Here is a 26,191-nt window from a genome sequence, read left to right as displayed (position 1 = left end):
CCCTCCAAAAACGTGCGGGGTAGATCCCCAATAAATCCCCCGAAAGGTTTATTCCAATAATATTGTACAGTGGAACTGCAGAGGTTTGATGGCTAATTTACATGAATTACAGCTATTAGTCTAAGATTTTGCACCTTCAGCGATCTGTCTCCAAGAGACATATTTAAAACAAACAGATACATTTGACCTTCGTCATTTTAATGCATATCATTGTTTTTCACCTCCGGGTGATAGGGCCACTGGATGATCACCCAATCTAGTCAAACAAAACGTTATTCAAAGCCCTGTTTCACTTATTACTAATATGCAGGTTGTTGCAGTGAGAGTTACTTTACATGTAGCGTTTACACTAAGCTCTCTCAATATCTGTCCGTCTTCAACGTTTGCCAAAACTGATCTTCAAGATCTATACGATCAACTCCCGAAGCTCTGTATTATGATGGGAGATTTAAATGGGCACAACCCACTCTGGGGTAGTGTAACTACAAACGCTAAAGGTAAGTTGTTGGAGAACCTTTGTTGTGACAATGATTTATGTATTTATAATGATGGTTCCAACACATATTTACACCCTGGTACAGTGACCTATTCTGCTCTCGACTTGTCACTCACAAATTCAGAAATACTAAATGAATTTGAATGGTCAGTCCACGATGACCTCTGTGGAAGTGACCATTTTCCTACTATACTAACATCTGTAACTCCATCGGATGTGCCTCCATCATCAAGGTGGAATTTTAAAAAGACTAACTGGGCTTTATATGAAACACTGTGTGCTGAGAAACTTAAACCTGAACGTTTTATTGACGTTCCTGATGCTATTAAATGGTTTTTTTTCTGATGAACTGAATTCCATAGCTGATGAATGTATACCAAAGTCCTCTGCAGTTCCACATATTCGAAAACCATGGTTCAGCAATGAATGCAAACAAGCTAGGAAGGCAAGGAAAAAAGCTGAACATTATTTCCGTCGCCCTCCTATGGTGCATAATTTAAATAAATTTTAAATTTTAAATTCTAAAGCGCGGTGTATTTTTAAACAGAATAACAAAACGCCAATCTTGGCCAAATTATGTATCCAAAATATATTCCCGAACACCCATGTCCAAGGTGTGGAACATGGTCCAGAAAATCAAATCTACTGCCCATCATCTGAAACATGGAAATCAAATACTTACTGATAAATCAGATATTGCACATACACTGGGTGAAACTCTCGCTGAACACTCATCCTCTTCGAATTATGTACCTAAATTCCAACAGTATCAGAGACAAGAAAAGAAAACTATTAATTTCAACTCATGGGGATAATGGGGAAGATTATAATGAAACATTTTCTATTCATGAACTCCATACAGCTCTTGATCAAGCTCCTGATACTGCTACAGGAGCTGATAACACACATTATCAACCCCTGAAGCACTTACCAGAGTCCCCTTTACAGACGCTCTTACATATTTTGGATGATATTTGGACTTCAGGTAAATTTCCGTCTCAATGGCGTGACGCCATAGCAGTACCAATGCCCAAACCTGGACGTGATCATACGGATACATCCAATTATCGCCCGATTTCATTAACTAGCTGTGTTTGCAAGACCATGGAACACATGATTCAATAATCGACTTGTTTGGTACTTGGAAACAAATAACCTTATAACAGATATATAATGTGGTTTCCGTAAAAACAGAAGTACTGTCGATCACTTAAACCGTTTTGAATCATTTGTGAAAAACGCGCTGATTAATAAACAACACGCTGTGTTTTTCTTTTTTTTTCTTTTGAGAAAGCATATGACACAACCTGGAAATATGGCATTTTAAGAGATTTACATGATTTCGGTTTGCGAGGTCGTTTGCCTGAATTCATAGCCAACTTTTTAAATAACAGACAAATTCAAGTCCGAGTGGGTTCTACCCTGTCTGATCCTTACAAACAGGATCAGGGAGTTCCACAAGGCAGTATTTTGTTTGTCGCACTTTTTATTATACAGATAAATAGTTTATCAAAAGTTTTAAACGATTCAATTAATGGATGGTTATTTGTGGATGATTTTAATATTTCTTGTCGGGGTAAAAATATGCATACCATTGAACGGCAACTGCAGTTATGTTGAAACAAGATTAATGAATGGTGTCTTGAAAACTAATTGCATACATTTTTGTTGTAAATACAAACAGCATAAAGACCCTGAACTACCTCTAGATGGCACGCCAAATTCTTGGGTCTAATCTTTGATTCACACTTAACGTTTTTACCGCATATTAAATCCCTTAAAAATAAATGCCTGAAAGAACTTGACTAAGTCTTGTTGAAAGTGGTTTCAAATTCTAAATGGGAAGGAGATCAAGCTACCCTTCTCCATCTATATCGATCACGCGTCCGTTCTTGATTATGGCTCCATCGTCTACGGTGGAGCCTGCAAAAGCAACTTAAAGCTATTAGATTCTGTCCATCATCAAGGTCTAAGACTTTGTCTTGGTTCCTTTCGAACTTCACCTGTTGACAGCCTTTATGTCTAGGCTGATGAACCATCTCTTGAGCAGCGACGCATAAAATTAGCTTTACAGTATGTAACAAAACTATATTCCAATAAGTCAAACCCTGCATATAGCGGTGTTTTCAATCCTCTGTATGAGGATTTATACAATAAGAAATGTTCTCTAGTTCCGCCTCTTGTTCTAAGAATAGAACCACTAATTTCCGCTGCCTGCATTGAGCTGGATAATATAGCCCCTTCACGTCTTCTTTCTTCTCCTCCTTGGCAATTGGTTAGGCCCCAAGTGGACCTAACATTGGCCACTTTTTTAAAAAAAATCAGAAACGAATGAATTACAATATGAATAAGAATATAACCAATTGAAACATAAATATAGCAATTACAAATCCTTATTTACAGATGGGTCCAGGGACGGTAGCGCAGTAGCCTGTGCCACTGTCATTAGATCCAGAACAATATTTTCTAGATTACCGGATAACAGCTCTATTTTCACAGCTGAAGCAAGCACTATATTAACGGCTCTTAACTATATTCAAAGACACCCTAAACATAAACAGTATATAATCTTTTCAGACTCTCTTTCTTGCCTTCAGGCTTTTAAAAATATTTGTTGTAAACATCCACTTTTAATTGAAATTATTGAATTGTATAAAAATCTTGCTACTGGCCAATACGACAACATCTTCTGTTAACACAGTGGCCGATCTTGCTGCCAAGGCAGCACTCAACAAATCTGAGACACCACTTCTTATTCCATACTTTGATTAGAAAGCTAGCATTAGAACTTACATCCGTGATCTGATGCAGAAGAAGTGGCACATCCAAGTAGGTATAAATAGATTACATGAAATATAACCGTATATTGGTTACACCTACTTGGACTGTCAGTCCAGATTTGAAGAGGTTATTTTATGACGATGTCGTATTGGTCATACAAGATATACTCATGTATACCTGTTAAAAGGTGAGGATCCTCCGTTTTGTATCCCTTGTGAGAGTCACGGTGAAGCATATCCTGCTTGACTGTGTTCAATTCTGCATCACAAGGGATATGTATTTTACAGTTAAACCCATAAAAGGTCTTTTACCAGTGTTAGTTCTCATTTAGTTATTGGTTTCTTAAAATAAATTTATTTTTTGGTTGAATTTTGAATAATATATTCAGTAAATAGATGTATTTTCATTCTTGATGTATTCCAAAAATAAAAAATGTTGACTTTGTTGGTATTTTTACTTCAAATCTCTTGTGAAAATCGAGTGCACCAAGAAGCTGAGCTCCCAAGCTGTTGTGTGAAGACAATGGAAGTCAATCAACACCCACTCTCCTACTCAAGGTCTCTGCTGTGGCATATTGGCAGTAGTATATACAATGGGGGTTCTGGACCACTTTCAAGAAATGTCTCTACAAAGCCTTATTTAGTAAATAAGGCTTTGGTTGGGACCTTAGATCTTGCTACTATTACCCCTACTACAAAAAGGTTGGGTGTCTATGAAACAGTTTACCGTGTATTGGTTGGAGGTAACACTGTGCCGTACGGTACGATCAATAATTCTTCTCTTACAAACCCCCTACCCGGCCCATCCCTCAAGTAGTACAAGTTAGGTTCGTCGGCTTTCATATCCACTTTATCTATGTTGTAAGTTTTGACTGACCATATAGGATCGGTGGCCCGCTTACGGCTATCACCCTCGTGTTCCCCCGGCTGGTATAGATACCTCACTAGGGCCCTATCTGGTATCTGTTTCTCTGGACCACTTTCAAGAAAAGTCTCTACAACACCTTATTTACTAACTAAGGCTTTGGTTGGGTTGATTACCCCTACTACAAAAAGTTGGCGGCCTATGTCATGTTTATATCGATGAAACAGTTTAACGTGAACCGCCTACGATCTCTTTGGTGTTCATAATAAAGGCTTGCTGGGCTTTTTGTATCCCCTGTTCTATGTACTTTTTTTTCTCGTCCTCGCTGATAGCAGACTTACGAGACTTGGATCGAATATCTTGTTTCATTTCGTTATATTTTTTGAGTTCAGAGAGGATTGAACGAAACTCCTCTTCTGAGATCTTACTGTCAGAGAGTGCCGTGGAAATACGCTCACTCACTGTGTTCAGCTTTGCTTCGGCCAGAACCCTGATCTCGTCGTGTTTCAATGCCTTACGATTAAGTCTGCGTGATACTAACTTAAGCGCCAATCCTGCCAACCCTGCCACCCCTGCCGTTATTTCAATACCTAGCACTATAGGTGCGGCCACGATGGTAGCTAACAACCCAACGCCTGCCGCCCCTAGTCCCATGCTGGTTGCCATAAGGGTAGTGTCAGCCCCGTCCACGATATTGAAAGCTCTATTGTACTTTTTACATAGAGCTTTCCGCGTGTCACGGTCTTGTTCTAGTTGGCGTTTCACATCACATAACTGCCTCAAGCGGAACCCATCTACGGTTTCCAGTGTCTTCGCTACTTCCTCTACGACTGGGTACAGACCCATCCTATAATATATATTTTGAAAGATATTTTAATTGGGTTTCAGTTAAAAGTCTATCAATGAATTTGAAGTCTACAAGTTCTAGACTACTAGTCAGGGTAATAGGTGAGAGGCTAATAGAATTTTCTGTTGTAATAAAAACCCCAAGGAGGCTTATTAAGTGGTTTATAGGACCCGTGGTATCCCGTTGTATAACAATACGACAATATTTGCCTTTGTGTATGCTAAACCAGTGTATTAACACCCCGGGTAAAATTTGGTGTACTATTGGGGGGTCTCCATTGTCTGAATACTCAAAGAAGACTTCTATGATGAGTGTGAAAGGGGGGAATATTATTTCAGGATTACTAAATGTTAATTTATTTTCGAAGAAAGACGTTAACCCATTTTTGTTAGTTCTTCTTAATCCCCTCTCCGGAATGAAATCCCCGGGCCAGATACCGTTATTCCTAATCTTAGAGATACGCCCCAATTCAGTTAATGTGATATAAGGTGAGGTGAGTGATAAGTTGATCAGCCATTTGGGCTCTTTAAAATCTGATAACGACATCCGTCTGTACACGTTGTCTTTGAATTGCAGGATGTATAATTCATCTTCCTCACCAGGCTGATCTAATCCCTCCGTATCTCCTAGGTCGTTAAGCGTAGTGTTGGGACGATGACTGGTCATTATTATACTATTACGATATAATTTCCAACTGGTTTTTTGATAATAATTCAGGGGTTAACTTCATACCCATGAAGTGTATGTTGTCAGGCAGGAAGATCTTGGTTAGTGATATCTTGTTTTCCACGATCACGTTGACCCCCTCCATACTGGTGTCGGCTCCAACACCCACCCGCACGTAAACGTTGCAAACTTGATATTGGTGTCGTTTCACCCACCCGAGTTTGATCCCCTTCACGATCTCGACATCATTCACCGATGGTTCCCCTAGGTAGACTTTGATGATCAGTGTTGAGTTTGCCGGTAGACTCTCTAGTATCTTGACCACGCCTTCGAATTCAGACACCAACTGCAATGTCACGTTTTGTATGGTCAGGTTACTTGATAGCATGTGGGCTGCCATAGTGTTGACTGGGCTGACGACTACGCTACGTCTCTGAGTTGGGACATAAGCCACGAGCAGGGTTCCATTGTTCACGACTTTGTTTAGGTGGTTGTCTTTGTTATCCGTAAACACGTAAGGGGAGACGAGTCTAATATTGAGAAACCAGTCGTTATCAGGTAACAACACCCACTTGTCATCTTCGGTGAAGACGAGCATATATGGCTTGTTTCGGGCGACGGTAGTGCTCTCAACATCGTCTAAGTCGAACAGTTTACCCCCGAACGATGGGTATATTATCCAATTATTATCACCGGTGTTGACAAGGGCGTACTTAGTGTTGACTGTTGCTCTTGTGGTATCTACTATATCACTTAGGGTTCCACCGGAGGGGATTTCAACGCGTTTGTAAATGTTGTTTTTCAGTTGCAAGGCGTACGATTTACCATCTACTCCGGGAGCGTCGAAACCGCGCGTGTCTCCGAGGTCGGAGATCCCGATATTGACGCATTTTTTCACTCCGGGCCCTTGTGCGCTGGTCATTTTACATGAAGCGTTAAGCTGAGGTATCCTATATTTACAGGATTATGATTTATATCTAACACCGAGATTGTCAGCTCAGGTATGTTGCCCTGGGTTAATCTCTTATACTGCCGTGGTGAAAACGACTCGGTTCTACCGTCGTTGTATTTCTCAGTTTTCACCGGCACTGCTCTCAGTATAGTGGAAGGGTGACCTCCTTGAATGTTATACGTTGTGCTCACCTGATCGAGATGAATGTACAGCTCTCGGTACGGTACTAGGTCGGGTAACTTCGTGCCTGTGACGGTTGTTGTTGGTTTTATCTCGTCAGGAGACATACCGAGTATCCTCGCTAATGGTCGGCCTAGCCTCAAGGGGTTTCTTCCGTTGTTGATTAACACCACTGTACCGTTTGAGTCGTTCATCTTGAGTTCGGCTCCCAGGGGTTTGAAGACCTCGTCGTTTAGAGAGCACACGCTGTAGTAGCCGTCAGTTATCTGACTGCGAGTTCCACTGACGAACAGCTTATTGTTGCTGGCGTTGATGTTAGTCCATTGCGGTAGGTAGGTGATATCGCAGAGTGCGACTTCGAGTTGACCTGACGTGTTATCGATCGCGTGCGTCAGCTGAACGGCCTCACCGCTCGTTATTCCTGGAAGTGTTATGTACATATTATAATATATAATTTATATATTATAATATGGATTTAGCACACTTGAAAATCGTGGTGAATGCAGATGGTACGGGGTTTAAAACAACCTTTATTAATATCTTTGAAAACTATGTCGTGTCCGTTAATAACGCGCAGGCGGTGGTAAACTGGAATCAAAACCCAAAGCAGTTTTGGCAGAACCAACTCAACTTTGCTGTGTGGTGTACGACGACAGGGTCGGGTGTGACACCAGACTACGGTATAGACGAACTGAGTAAGGCGGTTATTTTGTTTCATATTTATTATCAAACGAGACGAATATTGAAGGAAATAAGTGCTCCTCTTCCCCAAGATAAAGCGTGGAGTATGACGAATAACCCCTATGATAGACGCGCTTATGAACGTGTTTGTGGGGAGTTTGAGATTCCAACGAATAAAGACTTTCGCCTTCCTGGTGTGAACCATGGTCTCGGTATAGTTCTCGTGTACTTCTACAGGTCCGGAACATATTATGCCGGTTCTAAAGATGGTTCATACAACCCAAACCGTCATACATTTACAGGCCCCACAACGAATGAAAAGATCCATGTCAGCTGTATAAAGCAAACCAATCCTGATGCAGCCACAGCCTGGACTAAAATGATCTCAAAAACATCGAAAGAATTCACTCGTGCTGGTACAATACGCTTGAACGACTCGATTCGAACGTACGTGTGGGCGCTGTTGGGTGCGCAGTCGATGACGCGTTCCAACATCCTCGGTAAGGGAACTGCTTACGACGCTCAGACACAATTCGTTTCCAACGTTGAGGATGCTATCAATTCTCCAGTTGATCTCCCGAGGGCCATCGACCGTTACCAAAACGTGTTAGAATACGCCAGATCGAAAGTCAATTACATGTTCGGCGTGGGGTTGTACATGGCTCCGAGTGATATGCAACTGAGAATAAAAAAAGTGGTGGGTTATAACAACAAAATAGTCATAGCCACGGCGGACCAAAAGTTGGGTATCAACCCCGATATTAACACCCCCTATATCCCACACATCCCACCACGTGAAAAGGGTATAGTGGCGCCACCCCCGGAGTCTAAAGTTCATGTGCCCCCCACACACCCCCATATACATGTGGGGGTACCCCCCTATCAGCAGCATATTGATAATAAAACGGCCCTGGTGGTTGGTGGGGTAACTTTGGGACTTATTTGGTTAAAGATTTCTTAGCCGCTACGTACACCAGACCCGCCACGGCGAAGATGGCTGCCCACAGGTTTTGACTGAGCCACATGGTAGTTTTAGACAGAGTGCTCAACAACCACAAGACGATGCTACCCAGGATGCCGGGAAGGGCTTCGGCGGCTTTACCAGCCAGTTTAGCTAGGCCTTCCCCGAGTTTTTTTATCCAGTCTTTAACACCCCCACCGCCACTTGGAGTTCCCCCGCCGCCGGCAGGCCCCACAGGGGTTCCTCCCACCAGTGACACCACCAGGGTTGATATGATGAAACCCAATGCAGTCAGAATACTGGCGATGGTGATCCCTTGCTCCCGGAACAATATCCGAATCCTGTCTGCTAACGTGGTGTCTCGGTGGAGGACTTGATTGATGGTTTCCCGCACACGGCTGACCTGGGATCTAAGCTTTTCTTTGTAGCCGGACGCTGTCTCCAACCATGTCTGCCTTTCATCTTCCAAATTACGTATTCGTTCCTCGATGGTGGCTTTCATAGACTCGTCCTCAGTTTCACCGAGTTGTTTCTTTTCATAGGCGATGTGGTCGTCTATCTCACTCATTTTGGCCGTGCTTTTCCAGAGCTGACCACGAATGGTTTGCATCAACAGGTCCAACCCCCGCAGTTCCCGAAAGGTAATTTCGAGACCCGGGAAGGGTTTGTTCTCGTAGTCGGTCAACACTTTTTTAATATCATGAGTCATGTTTTGATCCGATGGGGCGTCCCTGATGCCTTCCAGACCTTGAACTAACTTCGGAGGAATCTTAGGTCGCGCGCCACCGTAATATTCTAAGCCTAGTTCATCGCGGATAAAGTCAATCCCATATTTACCGGCCAATGTTGATAAAGCAAGCGGTTCTCTAGTGCGTTTATTCATGAGATCGATCTCCGGGCGAGACTTCAAACGCAGCGTGCCATTGCTGAGGGTAAAATCAGAATAGTTCCTTCCCAACGGCTTGAGTTTGGATTTATTTTCAACTGCGTTGTAATAATCGTCGACGGCGCCTTTAAGGAGCTCATCACTTTGTGAGAATGAGGTCCCCTGGTCATCATTGAATGCCTGGGCACTATCGTCCCACATATCATCCATAGGTATGTCTTCATCCATTAGTATTAAAAATATATTTCATTTATATAACAATGTACGGTAGAAAATTAGATCCTTTCAGAAGATTGAGAGAGCCATTAGGAGCCAGAGCCGTGCGCCAGTCGGTGACCATCACCAACAATCCCAGCAAGATAGACCAGAATCAAACTCTGCTGGTTAGATTTCCAAACCTTGGTGAGAATGACCTCATTGTACCAGGCACTGTTCGACTGGCGTTCAATATCACGTTGACCTCCGACAACGACAAACGCGCGCTAGTGCGGAACGTGGGTCGAGCTATCATCAAGAAAACGACCGTCAAGATCAGCGGTAACGAGGTGCTGAGCATCGACGACAGCGACGTGTTTCACTGCTACAAGGATCTCTGGAAAAGCGATGGAGAACGAGTCAATGATGTGTACCAGGGCATCAGCAAATCAACCCGGGCGCGCATAGGGTATGTCTTCACGCAAGAACAGCAAGACAAGCTATCGGACGGTGAAAAGGCTATCGCTCGAGCATACGGGAATCGATTCTGCGTGCCCCTAGACTTCGAGTTGCTCACGGGACACGCGCCGTTTTACCAGGCCGCGCTGGGTGATAGGCTCGAATACGAGCTCACGTTTAACGACTATAGCAAAGTAGTGGTTACGTCGAACGGTGATGAGGCCAGTTATGCCATAGACAACATCTCTCTGGAGTTCGACATGGTCACTAGCCCGGAGCTGGCCAGGCAGGTTCGAAGCCAGTACTCTGGGAAGATGGCTATCCTGTACGATCGCGTACTGAGGCATAGATCAATCGTGCGAGATAAGAGCGACACTGTGTGGAATATCAACCTGAACGTGCCGGCGCGATCGATGAAAGGTATCCTGGTCGTCCCCGTGGAGGATTACGAGCCATTCCAGAGGGACAGCGAGAAGTTTTTCAACCCCGAGATTGAAAAGGTGGAAGTGACCATCGAGGACGTGCCAAACCAGCTGTTCAGTCATGGTATGAGACCACACCAGCAGTGGGATGAGATAAAAAAGCTACCAGTGGGGAATTACATAACAAAGGACCTGGACCTCGGCTCCGTGCAGATCGGTGAATACCTGACCACCAAGTACGCCCTATGGTTGGACATGCGATCCACGGATGATGATAAACTGCACGGTAGCGGGCGCCGTATAGATAACGGCAGCGAAGGGATAACCATCCAGATTACTAAGAAGGCTCAACCCGCTGGTAAGTTGAAATTATATCTGTACGTTATTATGGACGCGCAACTTAATATAGACAATGGGAGATTCGTGCAAGCCATCTACTGATGGGGGGTACCCCCCCAACAATAAACAAGACCCCCACACCCCCCGGGGGTACCCACAACTGCCCACTGACCCACACTGCGCCATAGTGTGCGGGCAGACTGGCTGTGGGAAGACCGTTTTCGTGTTGGATATGTTGGAGGGTTACTACAAGGATGTGTTCGATAACATCGTTATCATATGCCCTACTCTGAGCATGAATAAATCGTACGCGCGACCTTGGGTGATGACGGACCCGGACGTACACAAAATCAACCCTGGAACACGCCTGCAGGACTGGTTGAAAGCTCTTCACGAGAAATTTAAAGGAGAACCGACGCTGTTCATATTAGACGACTGCAGCGCTAATCGCGAGATAACAAAAAAGAGAGACATGCTATCGTACCTGGCCTTCTCCGGCCGGCATGCAAATCACAGCGTCTGGGTGCTAACGCAGAAGTTCAACTCGGTGTTGAAAGACCTCAGGGAGCAGACGCGATGGGTGGCCTTATTTCACTGCAAGGACAGGGATTCGTTCGAGGAGTGTTTGAGAGAGAACGATGTGATGAGCAAATTAGAACGGGAACGGGTAAAGAAACAGCTCGCTGAAACTAAACACGCTAAGCTCGTTCTAAAAACCGACCAACCAGTAGCATATATAGTATGCTAAGCAAAGCTAAGCAAAGCTAAGCAAAGCTAAGCAAATGCTAAGTATAGCTATGATATTTGAAGTATTTGTCGTGTGCAACTTAACCTTCATTTCACTGTGTTTTGTCTGCATCGGGTATTATATAGTTAAAACTAAATCTTACTTGTTATATTATAAGATGGAGTGTGAGGAATTGCTCGAACAGTTGGGGAGTACCCCCAGTGGGGGTGTGGGGGATTCCCCCAAGCGAGAGAAACTGGTGGCGTTGGCTGTTGGCGGCAAAGCCAAACATTACTTTGGAGACTACACTCCGGATAAAATTCACAAAATGTCAGCCGAAGAAATCGATAAGCTGTACGCTAGATACGAGTCCCGACTCGGAGCAGAAATAACAAAGACAATAGGATCGGCTATGACCCAGATATACACCGGTATTGTATCACACTTCCTTCCCATTCCACCAGAGCGCCGACTTTACCTGTGGGAGGACCTCGAGAAAGACCCTTTTATCGAACATGCCGTGAGCTCTATCAGCTGCGGGCTGTACCACAAATATGGTATGTTGTTGGCTCCAGTGACGGCGGCGATTATCACAGCAAAACATTGTCAATTTAAGAGAAAAAATAATAATAATAGTATAGATGGATGCTGCTCCCGAGGTGACGGAAGTGACACAGGAACCAGTGAGGGAAACCCCTCCCGAGGTGAGGGAAGTGACCCCTTCAGTGGGGGTACCCCCCACAGTAACCAGACAGAAGAATCCTAAGAGAGTAGCTGCCGGTAAAAAACGGTGGTGTAACCAACATAAAGTGACCAACCCCCGACTGTTGTTGGCTGTAGGTGTAACTGCTGCCTTGGCTATCTCGTGGTTATACGTGGGGGTACCCTCCCACAGTGAGCCACCACCCAACAGTGAGCCCCCCACCCCCACGGTAGACCCGCATATCATGTTATAATTTTAATATTTTATATCATATACATAATGTCTGAGGGGAAAACGTTCGTCAACGACGCATACCACGCCACAGTGGTCGCCAGTCTAGCCGTAGGGTACGCTCGGTTGACTAAAATGGTGCTTAAACAACCAACTATCAAGCTAGATTTCAACCTGCAGGATATGGGTATGCTTATAATGAACCTTGGTATGGCGATGGCCACAAAAGACATCCTAGTAAAACAAGGAATAATACCTGATAATATAATGAAATAAATATAGGGATGGCAACGATAGCTATGATGGTCGGTGGGGCGTTAGTGAATGCCCTGGCATTTTCCGGGAGTAATTTCCTCTTCTCGAAACTACGAGATGATCACGCGGCTGAAATACAGGAAGAAAGGAAGCGGCACGATCTCGCTACTGAGAAATTACAAAGAGCACAGGCCGAGTACGCTAAAAAACGTCTCCAGAGGATCGATTTTATTAATGAACAACTCCAGCGTGAAAACCATGCCGTTCAAACATTCAACGATGTTGATGAAGCAATGAAAGAATACTACCTACTAACTGGTAAACAATTGGAACCGCTCAATAAACCCACACTCGCTCAGTACTACACACCATCCAAGGGACAAATGAATCGTGAACTGGGCTTCATAGTGTTGGGTATAGCAGCTACTGCGTTGGTTGCGAAGCAATTAAATTAAAATACCTATATAAGTAAACATGAGACCCGCTCCATACCGATGCGAATACATACTTATGGGGAAGACCGAGGCCTGTGGTAGGAAATGCAGGAATCAGGGGTTCTGTTGTTTCCATATGGGAAGTCCTAACTACACGTGTTCTGTGTGTGGTATCGGGGTTAAAGGACACTACTGTCTATGTAAAGCTCACGGAGCGAACGTAGTCAGACATCAACTCATCTACGAGAATAAAAAAGGCTACATAAAAGAACGTAGGCGACTGCTCAAGATAGCCACTTAAGGGTTACCTCCCTTTACTGTGAAGCAATTAGACATTGGTTCTCTTAGGTGTAAACACTATGTCTACTGTACGCGAGCTCAAGCGGGTCGCAAAACAGAGAGGTGTGATCGGGTATTCTCGAATGCGGAAGTCAGCATTGTTGAGATTACTAGGTTTAGAAGCCCCTCCTACGGTAACACAATTAAAAGCTCAAGCAAAACAGCTTGGACACACGGGTTATTCAAACCTGGGGAGAGCCGGGTTAACCGCATTGTTATCACATGCCCCCGTAGCACGTCCCACTGTAAAACAACTGAAAGCCGAGGCACACGATTTGGGTTTAGGCGGGTATTCCCGTATGAGAAAACCACAGCTTGTAGAATTATTACGACAGAATAGAGCTATTGACCTACAGTTCGTGCGCACTGAGCGCGCTGTAGGCAACTATTTGAGAGGTTGGCGCATGCACGTTGATAGAAACATAGACATTACAGATATCAAGCCTCTGATAGCTGATAAGGTCAACCAGGAACTAAATAACCTAGGAAGTATCAAGTTTCAGATCACAGTGAAAATGTCGCTCGATAAGCAGGTTGGGGGCCCCACAGGGGCCACTGAGTATGTTCAGCCTTACTTCCGAGGTCAACAAGAGGTCGCCACACATACAGAGACCATTGACACATCAATCGATACCAGTTTTCAGCAGATACGAGAATACCTAGAACGCTACACACACTTGGGGTCCGGGTGGGTTGTAGATAAAATCGATAATGTCTATCTAGACATAGCTAACTACGTGCCGTTCAGAGGCGGGTCATACCTAGCCTTGCCTCCCTACTATAGGAACAAACATGCCATAGTAAACGTTAAGAATAGAGGAAACGATTGCCTGAGGTTAGCTATCAGGTCAGCCTTATTTCCAGCTGGCACTCATTCAGATAGGCTTTCTAGCTATCCCCAAGACAATGGGCTCAACTGGGATGGTATAGATGAACCCACCCCCATATCCCAGATCACTAAAGTAGAAAAACAGAATAATATGGCTATAAATGTCTTTGGGCACGAAGGTAACACAACAATAGTACACAGGGTCAGCCCGGTGAAGGATCGCCAAGTTATCAATATATTCATGATCCAGCGAGGTGACAAGTATCACTACACATGGATAAAACACTTTAGCAGGCTGTTGTATGACCAATCGGCACACAGAGAAAAGACCCACTTCTGTGAACGATGCCTACATGGCTTCACCCGAGCTGATTTATTAGAATCCCACCGGGATGATTGTCAAGGTGTGGGGCAGACGGCCATACGAGTCGACATGCCTAAGGTAGGTGATAATATCTTAAAATTCAGTAACCACAAGAACCAAATGTCTGTGCCTTATATCATATACGCCGACTTCGAAGCCTTAGTTGTGGGGGATACCCCCACACCCCCCAGTGGTAGCTTCACCCACAAGACACAAGAGCATAAAGCCTGTGGGTTTGGATACATTGTCGTCCGTTGTGACGGGGAAACGAAAGCTCCGGTAGTGTATAGGGGCCCTGACGCGGCTGAAAGGTTTCTAAAGTGTTTGCAGGAGGAAGAAAAAATTATTAGGAATGCATTGTATAGAATCGCTCCCATGCGTATGACCCGAGTCGACAGGCTAGCTCACGCTAGTAGCACTAACTGTCACGTGTGTGACTCACCACTTAACGGTGATTCGGTGAGAGATCACTGCCACATAACTGGTAAGTATAGAGGCGCCGCTCACAACGCGTGCAACCTCAAGCTTAAAATCAACCCTAAGACAATAAACATCCCCGTTGTCTTTCACAACTTGAGAGGGTACGACTCACACTTGATCATGCAGGCCATCGCGAAAATCGATGGTAATATAACGTGCATCCCCAACAACATGGAGAGATACATCTCCTTCAGCTTAAACGGACTTAGGTTCATTGACTCGTTTCAGTTCCTCCTGTCGTCACTCGACAGTCTGGTCAAGGCCAACAATACCTTCCCTATCACCGATCGATACACAGACGCCGAGACTAGACCCCTGCTTATGAGGAAGGGTGTGTACCCCTATGAGTACATGGATAGTTGGGTCAAGTTCACCGAGACCAGACTACCCCCTATTGACTGCTTTTATAGCAAGCTGAATGAGGCGTCCGTCTCACGAGATGATTACTCGCACGCGCCTAACGTATGGAATAAACTGGGTTGTAAGAACCTGGGTGATTATCACGACCTGTACTTGAGAACAGATGTACTGCTGTTAGCCGACGTGTTTGAGACGTTTAGGCGGACGTGTTTCAAGCAGTATAAACTCGACCCCGTATGGTATTACACCAGCCCAGGTCTGTCGTGGGACGCCTTGCTTAAAAAGACCGGAGTTAATTTGGAATTGCTCACAGATTACGACATGCACCTATTCATTGAGAAAGGCTTGCGAGGTGGGATTTCCATGGCATCCAAACGATACGCGAAAGCAAATAATCAATACGTGAAAGGTTACGATCCTAACAAGCCAACCAATCACATTCTCTACCTAGACGCAAACAACCTGTACGGCTGGGCCATGAGCCAGTATCTACCTACAGGGGGATTCGAATGGGTACCCCACGTTGATGTTATGGGGGTTGCACCAGATTCGAACAAAGGGTATATCCTCGAGGTTGACTTAGAGTATCCCAAGGAATTACACACATCGCACAACAGCTACCCCCTGGCCCCCGAACGTATGAGGGTTAACCCAGACTGGATGTCTGAGTACCAACATAACTTGTCAGGTGGTCGTGTGACAGACGTTGTGCCTAACTTAATGAATAAGACCAAGTACATCGTTCACTATCGCAACCTACAGCTGTACCTGTCGTTGGGTATGAGGCTGACCAAAATACACAGGGTGCTCATGTTCGACCAGAGCCCATGGATGGAGCCCTACATCAGAATGAACACAGACCTACGAAAAAAAGCCACCAGTGATTTTGAGAAAAATCTCTACAAGCTCATGAACAACTCGGTGTTTGGTAAGACTATGGAGAACCTGAGGAAACGCGTGACCGTGAAGCTGGTTCGGTCGAGTGAGGAAAACAAGCTCAGGAGATTGATAGCCAGTCCGGCATTCAACCGTAGTAAGATATTCACAGACAACCTGGTTGCCCTACACATGAAGAAAAGCCACATAAAATTCAACCGGCCTGTTTACGTGGGGATGAGCATCCTCGATTTATCCAAACACCTGATGTACGACTTTTACTACAACGAGCTCAAGAAACAGTACGGCGACAGGTGTGAAGTGCTGTACACTGACACGGATTCCCTGCTGATGGAGATTCGAACCGAGGACGTGTACGAGGACATGAAAAAACACCTCGATTTATACGACACCAGCGACTACCCTAAGACCCATGCCCTACACAGTACGGTAAATAAAAAGGTCCTAGGTAAGATGAAGGACGAGTGTGCTGGCACGCCCATAGCCGAGTACATAGGTTTGAGACCTAAGATGTACTCCATACTGAAAGCCGACAATAGTGAGATCCGGAAGGCTATGGGGGTTAAGAAGTATGTGGTGAAACAACACATCAAACACGCCAGATTCAAGGAAGCCCTGTTGAAGACCCGTACCTTTAGACATAAAATGAACACACTTAGAAGTGATGGACATAAGATATACGGACTGACTATAAACAAGACGTCCCTGTCGCCTATGGACACGAAACGTTGGATAGCTATTGATGGGATAAACACATACGCGTATGGACATGAAAAAATTTGAGGCTATTTACTACAGCCCGCGTGGGTACTGGAAAGGAGCTAGCGCAGTAGATAAGCTAGCTAAAATAGCGCGAGTACCCCCGGAGGAAGCCAAAGCGTGGCTTGAAAAACAAGCCCTGTGGCAGATCTATTTGCCGGCACCACGCTACGTGCCTAGAAGGAGGTTCGGTATTAACATACCTAATAGCGTTCACCAGGCAGACCTACTGTTCCTACCCCACGACAAGAGGTACAAGTATGCCTTAACCGTAGTGGACGTAGCCAGTCGTTACAAGGAAGCCGAACCCTTGACCACGAAAGATTGGGCCCAGGTAGCCAGAGGATTCGAACGCATATACAAACGCAGTCCGCTGACGTGGCCAACAGAGCTGCAAGTTGACCCCGGATGGGAGTTCATGGGTGCCGTGTCACAACTGCTAGCCAAACACGATACAAAGGTCAGGCGTGGCACGGCCGGAGCCCATCGCAGCCAAGCCATAGTTGAGAGATTTAATAGGACTTTGGCTGAGCGCTTGTTCGGCTATCAGTATGCTAGGGAGATGGCCACCCCTGGAAAACGATCGACTGAATGGGTCACGAGGTTACCCAAGGTGGTGTCGGCAATCAACCATGAAGTCACCCGTCTCACCGGTAAGAAACCGGCAGACGCTATCAAACTAAAATCAATAGTTGCAGAGTCGGCCGCTCCATTGCGTGGGAAGGAGAAACAGATACCAGATAGGGCCCTAGTGAGGTATCTATACCAGCCGGGGGAACACGAGGGTGATAGCCGTAAGCGGGCCACCGATCCTATATGGTCAGTCAAAACTTACAACATAGATAAAGTGGATATGAAAGCCGACGAACCTAACTTGTACTACTTGAGGGATGGGCCGGGTAGGGGGTTTGTAAGAGAAGAATTATTGATCGTACCGTACGGCACAGTGTTACCTCCAACCAATACACGGTAAACTGTTTCATAGACACCCAACCTTTTTGTAGTAGGGGTAATAGTAGCAAGATCTAAGGTCCCAACCAAAGCCTTATTTACTAAATAAGGCTTTGTAGAGACATTTCTTGAAAGTGGTCCAGAACCCCCATTGTATATACTACTTTGGCTCTACTCATCCTACACTCCCCAGCTCTATTGTTGACGATGTTCAGCATGCAGGTATACCACTCCGCTCAATCAGGAGGAAGAAAAGAAGTTGTAGGGGAGGAAGCAAAAAAACAAAGGAAAATAACAACGGTGTCTCTTTCATGTGAAAATAGGATTATGCAACCTCGCTCAAGAGGCAAAGGTGTGAACTTTCTCCACCTGGTTAATGTTGACCATCATAAGAAATCAGCTAAATTTAAAGCTGCATTGTGGAATGCACAGTCTAGAAATAAGACTTTTGACATGTATGACATTATCATTGATGACAAACTTGACATTTTGTTTATCACTGAGTCTTGGCTAAAGGCTCGTGGTGACGAGGCAGTCATGGCAGAGATGACCCCTCCTGGATACTCACTCCTACATGCCCCCCGGACTAACTCCACTGGCGGAGGTATTGCAATCATCCACAAGAACTCTGTTCCAGTCAGTGTAACGAAGTCGGCAGACAACGTGTACAGTTCCTTTGAGTGTATAGATATTCTAATGTCATGTTCAGATATTAGCCTACACACAGTTTGTATATATAGACCTCCACCCTCTAAAACTAATCGGATTCTTAAAGCAGATTTTCTTCAGGACATTGCTCTTATTCTTGACAGACATTTACAGAAGAATTTCCTTCTTCTTGGTGATTTCAATATCCACTATCAATGTTGTGATAATACAGACGTCACGAAGAGATCTTGTTACTGATGTAGCGGTCCAAGATAAACAAATGTCAGATCACTTCTTTGTAACGTTCAAATTATCTTTAACAACACCACCCTCACAGCGTGTTGAAGTCAAGTGTAGGAATCTGAAGTCGATTGATCAAGACCATTTCAGGCATGACTTAGCCACTTCTGCACTTGTCCAGCACCCCCCTGATGATCTTGAGGATGTTGTTGACGCTTACAATAAGACCCTATCCGATCTCATCAATACGCATGCTCCTGCTGCTGTGAAAAATATCAACCCTAAAAGATCATCGCCCTGGTACTCTGAGGTAGTGCGAAATGCAAAGCTACATCGCCGTAAAGCAGAGCGTCAGTGGCGAAAGTCAAGGCTAGAAATACATAGGCAAATTTATAGGAAAGCTAGAAATGAAGTTTCACAAGTAATTCGGAACGCAAAAGCGACTCACTGCTTGTCTAAGATTGTCAAACATTCAAACAGTCCAAAATCTTTACATCGATTTGTTTCCTCTCTTATGGGGAAAGAAAAGAAAAGTGTCTTGCCTCCACACTCCTGTGAAATACACTTAGCTGATGATTTCAATGGATATTTTCTTGCAAAGATTGAGAAGATTCGTGTGGAATTGGACGGTGTAACTTCCGGTGATAGTGTCGGTTGTGATGTCCCATCTTTCAGTGGTGTTCCTATTGATTCCTTCAAAGAGTTTTCTGAGAATGAACTGCAGTCTTTCATTAACGATTGTAACTCTACTACACGTGAGCTGGATCCGCTACCTACCAAAGTGCTGCTCATGTACTCTGATATCCTTCTGCCCGTGATTACAAGGATTATCAACAAGAGTCTAGTAACTGGATCTGTGCCTGCAAGATTCAAGAGAGCAGTAGTGAAGCCTCTTCTAAAGAAACAGGATCTAGATTCATCAACTCTCAGTAACTATAGGCCTGTATCAAACTTGTCTTTCTTATCTAAAGTGCTGGAGCGGGCAGTTAAATGTAGATTGTCTTCCCACCTAGACAAGTTTGGTCTGTATGACAAATATCAGTCTGCATATAGGTCAGGACATAGCACGGAAACTGCGCTACTTCGGATAATGAACGACATGCATACTTCTGTAGATAAGTTTATTTAGTTTTGTTGGATCTCTCCGCAGCCTTCGATACTATTGATCATGAGAGAATAGCTGTGACACTGAGAGATTCCATTGGTGTCCACGGGACTGTGCTGAAATGGTTTGTGTCCTATCTCTCTGACAGTATTGGCGACTGCAGCTCGGAACCAGCGGTCTTGAAGTACGGTGTTCCCCAGGGATCAGTGCTCGGGCCAATCTTGTTCAGTCTGTATACTTCAAACCTAGGGAAGTATATCTCATCAACAGAAATGCTACATCACATGTACGCCGACGATACTCAGCTACTCATTTTTTCCAACCTGAGGATTCTGCCCAAACTGTCAGTACGCTTGAAGCTTGTGCTGACGGGGTCAAGTCATGGATGACCCAGAATAAACTCAAACTAAATGACAGCAAGACAGAGGCACTTCTTGCTGGTACTCTCCCAAAACGTCTCGCTGCTGATGTAGTCACAGTGCGAGTAGGGGACTCTAACATTCCTCTCTCTGAACGTGTAAGAAATCTTGGAGTTCTAGTTGACAGCAATCTCTCTATGGACGATCATATAGGCAATCTGTGTAGAACCTGCTGCCTCTACCTGAGGAATATTGGATCAGTTCGGGATTACCCGATATGGCCCATATGCTGGCTAGAACTCTTGTCCTGTCTAGACTGGATTACGCAAACAGTCTTTTTGGTCAGTTAACAAGAGATCAGATAATAAAGTTGCAGCGCGTGCAAAACACGGCTGCTCGCATTGTGACAAGAACAAAGAAAACAGCACATATCACACCCGCACTTGTGTCACTACACTGGCTACCCATCGAAGCTCGTGTCCAGTATAAAATCTTGACCCTAACATATCAGTGCTTCCATCAGACTGCACCAGAATACCTGACAGAGTTAGTTGAGCAGTATGTCCCATCTCGTGCACTGAGATCAGCAGATCAGCTCCTTCTTAAAGTGCCCAAAGTAAACCTAAAAAAGTTTGGGCATAGGTCATTTTCATCTCTCGCCCCATCACTCTGGAATGATCTACCTTTTCAACTGAGGGCGTCTACATCATTGACTATCTTCAAAACCAGCTTGAAGACATATCCCTTCAAAAGACTCTACAATGTATAATACATCCAATGACAATACATTTGTACATATTCTGTAGCGCATAGAGCAGGCACTTAGTGCCTGGAGATTCTGCGCATTATAAATTTACTTTATTATTATTATTATTTTAATGATTGGTAATTTGGATTAGTAACTTGAAATGTTGGTGGCTGTACCCTCAAAGGGGGTTGAAGTATTGTAAAAATATTGTTCTCCTGAGAGGGTATGTAAGTCCAAAAACGTTCGGGTCTATGTGAACTTACCAGGCTTGTTAAACGTAGAATTCTTGTTGTTTTAATTTCGGTTAACTTTTCCAACAATCGCCAGCAGCTGAAGGGATGGTGTAAATATAACTTGGGTCCATGTAGGTGCAAAGGTACTTTAAGTCCCCATGGTCCCTAGTATGGTGATCTACCTTCTCTTGTTGGCGATCTATAGCCTGTTTTTATATTGTGTTGTCCATATAGTGATATTAGTTTAAACGTTCCATGTTAGTTTTAATTCCGGTTGTGACATTCTAGCTGTTTTACTGTCCTTCGTTGACAGATTTTTACCTCATTTATATATTTCATTTAAATCTTAAATGTTCGCGTCACGATATGGCTGAGATATTGCCGATGTGACGTTAAATATTAACTCTCTCACTCACTCACTCGCTGTGCTTCCTCCATGCTTTCTCGCACACGCAATATTTTAGTGATAGTTTGTTAAACAACTTTATTTTAAGGAAATATATTCTGCAAAATCATCACAGTGATGTTCTGATTATGATAGTATCTTATGTATATTATTTTTCGAGCTAGACTGCAACTCATGGGTCCGCTTTTAAGCCAAACGGACTGTAGGCATAGGTTGAAAGGTTGAACTGACACCTCTCAGTAACCAATTTCTTTCCATGAACGAAGTAGTGGTGATAGTGGTGTGTGTGTGTGTTTGGGTGAGGGTTGGGTTTTTTTTGTTTTGTTTTGGTTTGGTTTGGGGTTTTTTTTGTTTGTTTGTTTTGTATTTTGGGGGGAGGGGGGAGGGGGAGGAGCATCAACAAACGTGTGTACAGAGTGGGTTCAGGTTTACGCCGCACTCAGCAGTATTCTAACAATGTGGTGGCGGTGATCAACAAATGGGTGCCGATAGTAAATGTCATGTATGCATCTCTTTATTGAAAGCAGGCGTGACCAGATTTGCCTTATGGTGGTGTTACAACGGTTTCTCACAGATAATCTTTCCTCTTGTGCATCTAAGTGCGCCAATGCAGATACGGTTGTGGCCCTTTATTTTGACGGCACCACAAGCATTTTTGTGTATCTTACTTTTCTTGTTACACCAAAAGGTTTCGTCAAGCTCCTCTCCATTGGACCACAGGTGTCGATCTCCTTTCTTTCGTAATCCAACGTAGAAAGATCTCTTCGCTGAAAAGAAAATAAACTTCGCAATCATTAACACCTTAAACAATTTTATGACGAATATAATATGGAGGTTGGACAGAGGGACGTTAACAGTGTATTCGAGAGCCTTTTTCTTCATAGAAGAAAGATGGTCTTATCACTGAAAACATGCTTCGACTCACGTTGTCCTGTGGCTTTTGATGACGCCGACGGAAAGAGCCACGTGTCAAAAGTTTGTGAAAGGCGAGTCATATTTCACAACAGCGTTAAACGTTTATCATGCTTACAGACATTACACGCGAAGACATGTCCATTCCTCCTGGATACCAATCCGGAAAAATATAATGCTCTGTCCATCAAATCTAATGCAATGGTATGTTCAGAATTTTCATACTATCATCGTAAGTCCACAACTATTCAAAGTAATTTAAAACGTTACACGTTTTTAATCGTAGAATATGTGTCTCTTTCATGATTGGCTAAATGTCCTAAATTGCTAACAGCTGAAGGTATGGTGCAAATCCAGCTAGGGCCAATGCAGGAAGCAAATGTACTGTGAGTCCCCTTGGTGCTAGTATGGGAATCTACGTTCAGTTGCTTTGGTCCACTTGTGTACTGTCTTGTCAGCATTTGAAATCAAACTTTAGATAGAGATGCTAGTTTTACCTCTAAAATACAGTGATGTTCTAGTCGATTTTACTGTCCTTCCTTGGCAGATTTTCATTATTTACATGTGTTTATGGTGAATTTACAACTTGTTTCAGTCACCGTATGGCTGACAAACTGCCAATTTGAGTTTGGATTTTAACTCACTCACTCTTTTATACTGTCGTCCTAGGACTGTGCATTCATGTGATATATTTGTGACAAGAGGAACTGATCCCAAGTGGATTTACAATCTCAGTTATGGAGCGAGTGCACATGACTCAACATGTTTCAACTTTGTAGGTCAATAATCCCATAAGACAAATCAAAGGAAAAACTTCATTTTTGATCCATGGGGCATTCTTTTATACTCTGCTTTAAGCAAATATGTTTTCCGGATGTTGAAAGGGAATGTAGTTTCTATCCTACTGCAAATGTCAAAGTTGATTACTGATCTGTTAATAATATGAGCGCGGTGTGTGGATGTATTCAGTGTCGTCTTCTGAGATCAGTCATTACCACATGCATATGTATACTTATTTTCAGGTGATCACTGACTAAATCAACTTCAGTTGCACACAGATATCTTATTCCGTTCGTTGGTCAAGTCGTAAATTCCAACGTAATGCCCGACAGTGACACTGTGTTTGAGACCGTGTAATGGTTGCTCAGTAATACGCCTATGTGGAATGATATCCCGTTTATAAGGGTAACGCTATTTTTCATTTTTTATCATTTGCAGAATTCCGAGCTCTTTCATTAACTGCCCGAGGAAGGATGTTTATGATGCAGTTTTTCTTTTATAATTCGCACCGGCAAGAAGTGCATGATGGCACAGGTACATGCGACGAATGTGAGTCAGAAATATCGTCAATAATGAACACAAGTTCAAACGAATGACCCGCAGGTGATTGAACATCGAAAGCTGAGGTACTTATGACATCACCTAACAACAGTCTTGATAATGGTCCGTCGTCAAGCATTTTGTGGGCATTATCACGTTATAGTGTCCCGCTTATTTATGTTAACGTGACAGTGTTTAATGATAATTCTATCAATTTTAGCTATAATATGAAATAATACACCGTGCTTACCCGAAGCGTTGGCCACATATGTTTTCAAAGCGTCCAACTTTAACTTTGTATCGAGGACAATAAGACGACCCCCTTCAACTAGTTGAGCACAAAGCTTTTCCATTTTCCTTGGTTTCGTAGGTTCCATAATGAGAGCGAAGGAGAGCCCCACGTCTTGAATTGTTGTGAACTTCACTGAAATAACGAAGGCGGAATTTGCATCATGTAGTCACATGGATCAACCATCTCGAGCTGAGGTGGAGATCCATGGCATGTTTGATATCATATATGACACAGTGGAATATACTATCAACCAGTAAACATGAAACATATGCTGACCCTGTGAACTGCCATGTCATACCAAACTACTTGTATCATAAATTGTAAACACGTGGTGTGTTGTAATATTAGATTGGTTTGGTTTGGCTGTTGCTTATCGCTTCACTGATATTCCAGTTATTTGATGGTGATCTGTATATAATGGAGTCTAGACCAGACATTCAAGTGATCAACAGTATAGACATCGTTCTACCCAGTACGGTTACGATGACATATGTCAACTAAGTCAGCAAGCCTGTCAACCCAACCCCGTTGGTCAACTTTAAAGACAAGCATGGGCTGCTGAATATCAATTCTAGTCCGGATGTTCACTAGTCTTTAATACTAGATGGGTGATGATACGATTCTGTTATTCAGTGATACAACATATTGATTTGAAATATATCATACCTGTAGTGCATTACATGTTAAACTCACAAACGCATGCGATAACTCACACTTTCAGTTTGGAATAGAGGATACACTGTGTACGAAAGAAAATAACCTATGAAACCAAGTCAGGGTTTGCTATTACATTGCAGTTGTATTCCCGTTGACAGGAAGATACATCACCAGGTTGCATATCTTCTTGAGCAGTGTGACCTCTTCCTTTTTATTTGAGTATTTATGGAAACGGTTTGTGGAAGACGCCCCAATTACATTTGTGCAAACTGATTCATTAGCAATAAAAAAAACCCAAAAAATAAATGACATCACTTTGTGCTGATTGTAACAGAGGAACCCAAACTTACCCTTCGGTTTCTCTTTGTTGATGTTTGTTTCATCTGTTTTCTCAGAATGCACCTCTCGTGAAACATTTTCAAAAGCGTCCATACGACCGTCCAGCTGTTGCAGCTGTTTTTCAATGGTTGTCAACTGTGACTTCTCTTCCAACTGCGATGCCTCCATCTTGGCTAACATCTGATCCTGGACCTGACTCAGTTGTTCCTTCAGTGATTCACTGAGGTGGTCCACCCGCTCTTCCTGCTTTCCTACTAGCTCTTCCATTTTCTGAAGGCGACTTTGCTGTTCCTTAACGCTGACAGCATTCCTTACCTGGTTAATAGTGGATGTATCAACACGGCTGTGAGAGGGTGAAAAAAACGATGGCAGGTCACTTTGGAACTCGAAGGCAGCTGCTATGTGTATGACTGTTAGAAAACAGAAGCGTGTTTTTGATACCATCGTCTGTCAATCGTCTGTATTGATATGACTACCGTAATTGATAAAAGGGAAATCCGGCCTTTATATAGAGCGTCTGGGTATGGAATGTGCCATTGTGATTTGATGTTGAGTCAAAGTAAACAAAACGTTGTCCCAATTACGTTCTTTTTCTGCACGTTAGTAGAAAGCCTCAAAGGCATATACTTCCTTTCTTATGTTAAACCAAAGAAAACTATGAGAACCACGCGGTTTGTATGTTTGATGGCGGTTCAGGGAGATCAAAGTTTGTAGCCTTTGATCGAGAGCTGATTTTAAGTCTTAGAACATTTATACACTATGTTTTTATCACACAGGTGCCATAATAGCATCAACAATGCATAGTTAACTTACATACAAACCTTGAACAGATGTACAGGTGTTGCAGGAGAACCTGCTTAAAAGTTTGGATGAA

The 26,191-nt window shown here is 43.6% G+C and overlaps 1 protein-coding gene across 1 annotated transcript in view; it reads right to left on the bottom strand.

Moving 5' to 3' along the window:
- Positions 1-25,761, bottom strand: part of LOC137258639 (carbohydrate sulfotransferase 15-like) — a 57,269-nt gene extending 31,508 nt beyond the window's left edge. Inside the window, exons 1-3 of the mRNA XM_067796336.1 lie at positions 25,329-25,761; positions 24,280-24,453; positions 22,466-22,564 (exon numbers count right to left, since the gene is read on the bottom strand). Coding sequence (XP_067652437.1) covers positions 22,466-22,564; positions 24,280-24,453; positions 25,329-25,761 — 706 coding nt within the window. The remainder of the gene's footprint in view (positions 1-22,465; positions 22,565-24,279; positions 24,454-25,328) is intronic.
- Between the last annotated feature and the right edge of the window lie 430 nt (positions 25,762-26,191).

Source organism: Haliotis asinina, chromosome 12 (genome assembly GCF_037392515.1).
Source record: "Haliotis asinina isolate JCU_RB_2024 chromosome 12, JCU_Hal_asi_v2, whole genome shotgun sequence".
NCBI lineage: Eukaryota > Metazoa > Mollusca > Gastropoda > Lepetellida > Haliotidae > Haliotis > Haliotis asinina.
The sequence above is the reverse complement of the archived record's forward strand: the minus strand, read 5'-3'. Positions and strand labels throughout refer to the sequence as shown.